Source organism: Nannochloropsis gaditana (genome assembly GCF_000240725.1).
Source record: "Nannochloropsis gaditana CCMP526 unplaced genomic scaffold scaffold041, whole genome shotgun sequence".
In the NCBI taxonomy this organism is placed as follows: domain Eukaryota; class Eustigmatophyceae; order Eustigmatales; family Monodopsidaceae; genus Microchloropsis; species Microchloropsis gaditana.
This window is the reverse complement of record NW_005803912.1, coordinates 86,864-93,996: the sequence shown is the minus strand read 5'-3', so window position 1 is coordinate 93,996 and position 7,133 is coordinate 86,864. Positions and strand designations below refer to the sequence as shown.

Below are 7,133 nucleotides of genomic sequence, written 5' to 3'. Positions count from 1 at the left end.
GTTGTGAGAGAGGAAGGGTAGATAACATGGACGGTAGGATTTAATAGTAAACCGCCCTGGCGGCAACCGACCTCGGTCGTGTCGACCCCCCCGAGGCGGAGAACGAGACCGGCCCCGCCGCCCCTCCCATTGAGCTCCCCCGCCCCTCCTCTCCGGCGGACCGCCATTACGATCGTAAAGGTCCCTTTCTCGACCACCGCCACGGGATACAGGAGATCGGCTGCGGCTCCGCCTGTTCGGAGAGCGGGAACGCCGAATGCCACCCTTCGGACCAGTCTCGCTGAAACCGCCTGCACCACCAGGCCGTCCACCCAAAAGCACAAAGTTCACTTTCAAAGGTGCGCCGTCAAGCTGACCACCGTCCATGTACAGCTGGGCTTCCTCAGCGTCCTTCCGATGATCGTACTCAACATAGGCGAAGCCCCGCGATAAGCCCACTCGTCGGTCAAGTACCAGTTCCACACGCGACAGCTTCCCAAATGTGGCGAATATCTCGTTGAGATGCTCCTCTGTCACGTTTCTTGTTAGACCAGAAACATGCAATTTGGCGGGCTCATCATCCTCTTCCGCTTCCTCGGAACCAGAAGCTTCACCACCGGCAGGGCTCGGTGACCTCAGGCGTTTGCCATTATCTTCTCGCTCCCTTGCAGCACCGTCGGCCACCGAAGCTGGATGGGATGGAGAGGGCAATGCGGAATCATATCGCTGCCTATTTTCGTCGTGCTCGGACTTCGTTGTAACATCTTCTAGGTTACCTCCGCGCGAAGAAGGGGCGTGAGTCGAAGACGCTGCTGCTGCCGATGACGAAGAGGCCGCAGAAGCTTCGGAACAGGACCGCGACCGTGACATACTAAATATATCATGGGATTAAGGGACGTGATAATACACTGAGTTTAGTGCCAAGGATTCGGCTCAAAGCGTCATGGAAGATGAAGTACGGGGGGTCATCATCACATCCGAAGCAGGCGGTGGCCACGGGCCGGGGCCAAGATGAGGAAAAAATGCGCGAAACGCGGCGGGTCGCGGTCGGATGCGACGCGGCCTGGGTCCCTGCAAACCACCGTGATAGTCACACGTCCCCCCGCCCAACATGTCCTCTAATGTTTGTTTCATACACAGGTAGTGATCAGTCTCTGAATGTTTAAGTAACTGATTTCCAATAAATGTAAATAGGCGAAAATACACAAGGGTCCGCTGACGCCTGGCTTGCAACAGGCAGCAGAAGGTCATCATCTATCACACGTGTCTCGAGATAGGTTGCCCTCGGACTGATGCCTCCGTCCCCTGCCGCAGCGTTACGTGACAAGCGGGTAGGGAAATGTGTTTTTTGGCCGAAATTGGACATTTATACGGCAATCTGAATAATGTTGGTCACGGTTGAACGCCATGACAGGTACTGGGCGACGTGCGCTCGATACTTAAGAATTTAAAGCAATGGCCAACGGCTGCACAGCCCAGCAGCCAGTTTCAAGCTGTCATTCGGGAAAAGGTATTCAACAAAGCCATGTAGGAAAGATATGGTTCTGCCGCAAAATCGTTGATTAACACGACAACCGTCCTTTTCTTCTTCAGTTTCTTGAAGGGCATCAATCTTCCGATAACGAAGCTTCGAAGGCACGCCGTCAGCAAGCAAATGATTATGCACTTATGCTGAAAAAGTTGGATAGGCAAAAGGTGCTACATGAATAGGATCATATTGGGGCATGCACATCATTTTTTTCATGGAGCTTTCCTCATATCACAATAGGACATCGCCTTAGTTTTGAGCGGAGAGCGGGCTCCACAACGAGAACTCGTGAAGTTGGCAGCTGCACGATGTGGTTTGAGTGTACCGGAAGCACCATCGATGGAAGGAATCGATTTGGAAGACGGTGCAAAGCGAGGATACACTGCCCTGCGACAAACGTGGAGGCCTAATGTGAAGTCGGACGTCACGAAGAAATATAGTCAAAAGGTTGAGGAAAAAATTGGAAAAGAATTGGGGGAAGGAAAGTAAGCTGAAAAATGTAGGTTCTCACATGGCATCAATAATGTGTTGGTTCCGATGTTAATTTCCTGGGCAATGTGCTATATGGGCCCTTTTCTAAAAAAACGGCAGTCAAAAGTAGCAGCGGTACGTTTCGATCGTACGACATTAGGGTTATGGGCCCTACACTCTTCCTCTGAGCTACGCTGCTTCTTGGTCCGAGGTCGGCAGACCCTAATGTTTATATTGGTCGTGCTTGTGGGTCGTACGGGACATGTGGATATGTGGGCAAACTATTGCAAATAAAGATTTTTACATGAGAAGAGGGCGCCACATCCGCACTCCTACTTTCGGAGTGTCGGAGTTTAATAGTTTTGATGCTTCGAAGAGCGACACGGTGGAGACCTTCGATTCTAATGCGCAACAACGCATGCATGCAGCTTGAGGCACCGTCACCCACGAACCGGACCAGTAATTACCTCTATATTGAATATGGTGGCATTTTTCCACAACTTTTCACGGACGCAGTCAAGACGTTTAAATCCTAACGACATTTTTTTACAATTTGTACATATATAACACGCATAAATCATGAGCTGCGTGCCATGTCATGCATGTCGAAGACCTTTTTGTCTATCGTGAAATGAGGGCGAGCACACACCAAGCGCATGTTGGGAAGGATTTTCCCTAATCCACCCCTACATTCCAATCACACCCCAGGCTACACTTGCTCAATGTTTAACAAATGTAAGCTCACAGCAGTATATGCATTCAGTGCATCTGCTCAGCGAAATCGAAATCAGAGAAGGGGTCTTTGATCTCTCCTTTTTGTTGGGGTCCGACAAGAAGGCGACTTATTTCAAAATTTTGAACTACCGTTGAACTTGGGCAGAAGTTGGCCAACGGAAGACGCATGCACAGGTTATACTCATCAAAGCATTTCACACTCGTTTAAAATCTAAGTCCACTTTTATAAACATCCGCTTCTTCAAAGCACAAACGGCAAACTCCATGCCATTGACAGACTTCCACAGAAGCTCTAAGAAACCGCATCCGGTGCCTCCCCTTAGCTCCCTAGCCTCCTCCCCTACTGCTTGCCGTCCATGTAGTTTTCCGCCTCCGTCAGCACCGCCAGCATCGACAGATATTACATATTTAAAGTCTTTCTATAGACACTCCCACTCGCCACCACAACGCGTGTCTCACGTCCGCAGCAATACACAGACTTTGGGAAAGGTCCTTTCTACCAGTGGGGCACGCATGCAGGCAACCTTGTCGGATCGAGAGAAGATACGGTCAACCACCCGAGTAATAAATTTAGCAAGCCAATATCTTAGAAGAAAAACGGGCACTTCATTTTCTTCTGATTTGTCATCGACCCTTTCGGGGCAGGAAGCATCCAAAGGCAAGCCCTCAACTTCCAATGGCGCCAGGTTCGGCACTATTCGCCCAGTACCCCGTCAATACCTGAATTACCACGTCAGACAGCGTGAAAATGGCGCCTGGCAAGCAACAGTGTCTTTGGTGCAACCTTTTGTGAGAGGTCTCTGGACAGACCCGCAAGGTACCCGGCCGGGCTATATCACTATGGGGTTCTACAGTACAGAGCAAGGAGCACTGGCTGCATGTTGCAATCATGCCCCCCCCGTATGGGCGGAGCCCCTTAAGGAATCCATCTGTTACATGTGTCTAGAGTATCGGAAAAAAATGTACAGGTCGCCATTGCATTGCAGAAACTGCGGGCAGCTCGTTTGTCCAAAATGTTCGAAGTCCCGGTGGCCCCGCGGCATGCTTCCCTCCACCTACCATAACAATGAAAGTACAGTCCGCGTATGTGATGCATGTAATCACCTTGCGTGGAATTTCCGTCGTGCCTTGAAAGAAGGAGACCGCATTCGAGCATTGGAACTTTTTGCGAGTGGAAATTTGAATATCTGGATGCCTTTCATCATCGAGTCGGTGCGGGAGTATCCAGTTCACTGTGCAGCTGAGGGCGGCAATCTTGATCTTCTTCGATGGCTTGTTAATGAACTTGGCTGTCCATTGTATGAGACGGCAGATGGCGCATCGCCGCTTCTGACGCATCGAGGGGACAGTGTTTTAGGCGTGGCTTCGCGACATCGTCGAGTTACCATAATGCGATGGTTGGTGCAGGAGAAAGGTTGTAAGATATCGGAAATTATAGAGAGGCGACAGCTGTGGGACATTATTGACTTTTTATTAGAAGGGAACGCCCACAACGAAGATGAAAAGGATTACCGTGTAGTTTTGGGTGGCGATCTTCCAATATCTCGACGCCCTCTGGGGGCATCGAAGGCGCCAACATCCTGCCAGCATCCATACTGAAGAATCAATCCCAGGGAGGGGGAGTAGGGATTGTGCTCAAAAAAATGTTGACAATGTGTTGGGCCGAAAGGAGGCGACTACGGACAGATACAGCGCCTCCAGGTCGAATGAGGGATGTTATAGAGGTCAACCAGGGAATTTGTGGCTGCTAGTGAGGCATCTTGTCATGGCACTTTCGGTTGCTATTAAACCCTCAGCCTCAAAGCTGAGCCTCGAAGAAATGGAATTATAAAGTACTGCGGGAGAGGCTGTTGTGAGAGAGGAAGGGTAGATAACATGGACGGTAGGATTTAATCTTAGTCAATAGAGTCATAACACAGAGCAAAGCGACAATAAGGGAGAACCTTGAAATGTACATGAAGGCGTGTCAAGCAAGCACATACGAAGTTGTCTTGTGGCTCGCAAGGCCGGTGAGACCAGACCGTCTTAAAAGAAGCAGAGACGGGGTCGGACCACGGGATTGGACGTCATGCTTTCCCTTGGGGTCCTGTCTCATCCAAGTAATCCTCAGCTTAAGATTCGACGACCTCGGAACCAAGAAAAATCTTCGACCCCCACATGGTACACCGACAAGTTTGAAGCGGTCCTTTTCCTTTGGCCCATATTCCGGTCCCCGGATCCTGCGGCTCGCCATCGCCCATGATCCTTCCTCGTCACCCCCTCGCCTCGCCTCATCATACGTACGGCGGCTCGGCCCGCATCCTGCAGCTGGGCAGCTTTGTCACCTTACACGCCAGGACATACCTGCCTCCCGCATGCAGCCCTCCTTCTCCGAAAGAGAAGACGAGGCGGAATGGCCTGATCAACAACGTCGGTGGCCTGCTCTGTACGGCCGGCTCACGCCAGTATGCACCGGCATGGAAGAAACATGCGTCGAGTTCCTCGCCCACACCGAGCTGTCCCTCGTGGTTTTGAGGACGGGTGATCTATGGCCTCCCTGTCGTAATTTTTCTTCCTGTCTCATTCTCTTCCAGTCACACCACAGCAACGATGCGGTTGTCGTCGACCTGTCTTTTTCTGGCCATCACGGGGGCTACGGCTTTCTTTTGCCCCAAACCCATGCCCCACCTGATGTCAGCGACTAGAGGCTTCGTCCCTGCGCATGTCGCGACGGCACAACGCGTACGAGAAGTATCCGGGGATGTCAGTCACCGACAAGGCGCGCTCTTCATGGGAGAGCAGTTTGATTATGACGTCATTATTGTTGGGTGCGGGGTAGGAGGACACGGAGCGGCCCTGCATGCGCGTTCAGAGGGTCTCAAAACAGCGGTTTTCTCGGGCAGGGACGTGGGGGGGACATGTGTTAATCGAGGGTGTGTGCCGTCCAAAGCACTTTTGGCAGCGTCGGGACGAGTGCGAGAAATGAAAGATGCGCACCATTTGAAGGCCTTGGGTATCTCTGTAGAGGGCGATATTACATACGACCGCGCCTCGGTGGCAGCGCACGCGGCAAATTTGGCGAATAAAGTCAAGGGTAACCTTGAAAATTCCCTCAAGGCGCTAGGAGTGGAGGTAATCGAAGCTAAGGGTGTGTTGGCGGGTCCGCATAAAGTGATGGGAGATGGAAAAGTCTTTACGGCAAAGGATATCATCCTGGCGCCAGGCTCGCTGCCTTTCGTGCCGCCGGGCGTCACGTGCGACGAGAAGACAGTCTTCACGTCCGATGGGGGCTTACGACTGGAGCGCGTGCCCGAATACGTGGCCATTATTGGGTCGGGATACATCGGCCTGGAATTTTCGGACGTGTACACGGCCCTAGGCTCGGAGGTGACCTTCATCGAAGCCATGGACCGCATTATGCCTACCTTTGATCCTGAGATTGCGCGCGTAGCGGAGCGCCTCCTGATCAAGCCCCGCGCCATCGACTACCGCACTGGTGTTTTTGCAAGCAAGGTGACCCCGGGAATACCGGGAGAAAAACCAGTAACGATCGAGATGATCGATGCCAAGACCAAAGAGCTGGTCGAGGTGCTGGAGGTGGACGCGTGTATGGTGGCCACGGGGCGAGTGCCTAACACGAAGGAGCTTGGGCTCGAAGAAATGGGCGTGGAGACCTTTCGCGGGTTCGTTCAGGTGGACGAAAACATGCGAGTGCTGACCAAGCCGGAGACGGAGGGCGGCGAAGTGGTGCCCAATCTATACTGTATCGGGGATGCGAATGGGAAGTTGATGTTGGCGCATGCCGCGTCTGCGCAAGGAGTGTCAGCGATTGAGAATATCAAAGGCCGCAAGCACGCTGTCGATCACAACACAGTCCCCGCTGCCTGCTTCACGCACCCCGAGGTGGCCTTTGTTGGGCTAAGCGAAGAACAGGCCAAGGCGAAAGGCGAGAAGGAGGGATTCAAGGTCGGCAAGTCCATCGGACATTTCCGTGCAAACTCCAAGGCCCTGGCCGAAGGGGAACCGGACGGGATCGCTAAGGTCGTGGTCAACAAGGATACGGGAGACCTTCTAGGCGTGCATATTATTGGCCTGCATGCAGCGGACCTGATTCAGGAATGTGCGAACGCAATGGCTGCCAAGACACCAGTCAGTGAGCTCGCCATGATGGTGCACACACACCCAACGCTATGTGAGGTCTTAGACGAGGCCTTCAAGGGCGCTGTCGGCCGCACCGCTCATTAAGAATCATGCCTGGTTTTGTGCGTGAGCTATCGCGTCTGTCTTAGTGTCGTCAGCGTCCTTCTATAGCTCTCTCTCTGTAGCAGGGTAGCGCAGGTTTCTATACATACGTGGGTGTGCTTTTTTGACCTGTCGTTTTTCAGGGTGGAATGCGAGAGAGGAAAGAGGCAAAGATTTATCTGTTATGACTGGATATATG

At 52.3% G+C, this 7,133-nt stretch overlaps 1 protein-coding gene across 1 annotated transcript; it reads left to right on the top strand.

The window, feature by feature from the left end:
- Nucleotides 1-3,696: 3,696 nt before the first annotated feature.
- Nucleotides 3,697-4,088, top strand: NGA_2123720 (uncharacterized protein; the record flags this gene model as incomplete). Its single annotated transcript, XM_005856096.1, has 1 exon — nt 3,697-4,088. A coding segment is annotated over one exon (392 nt), but the record flags the coding sequence as incomplete, so codon positions are not given.
- Nucleotides 4,089-7,133: the final 3,045 nt, after the last annotated feature.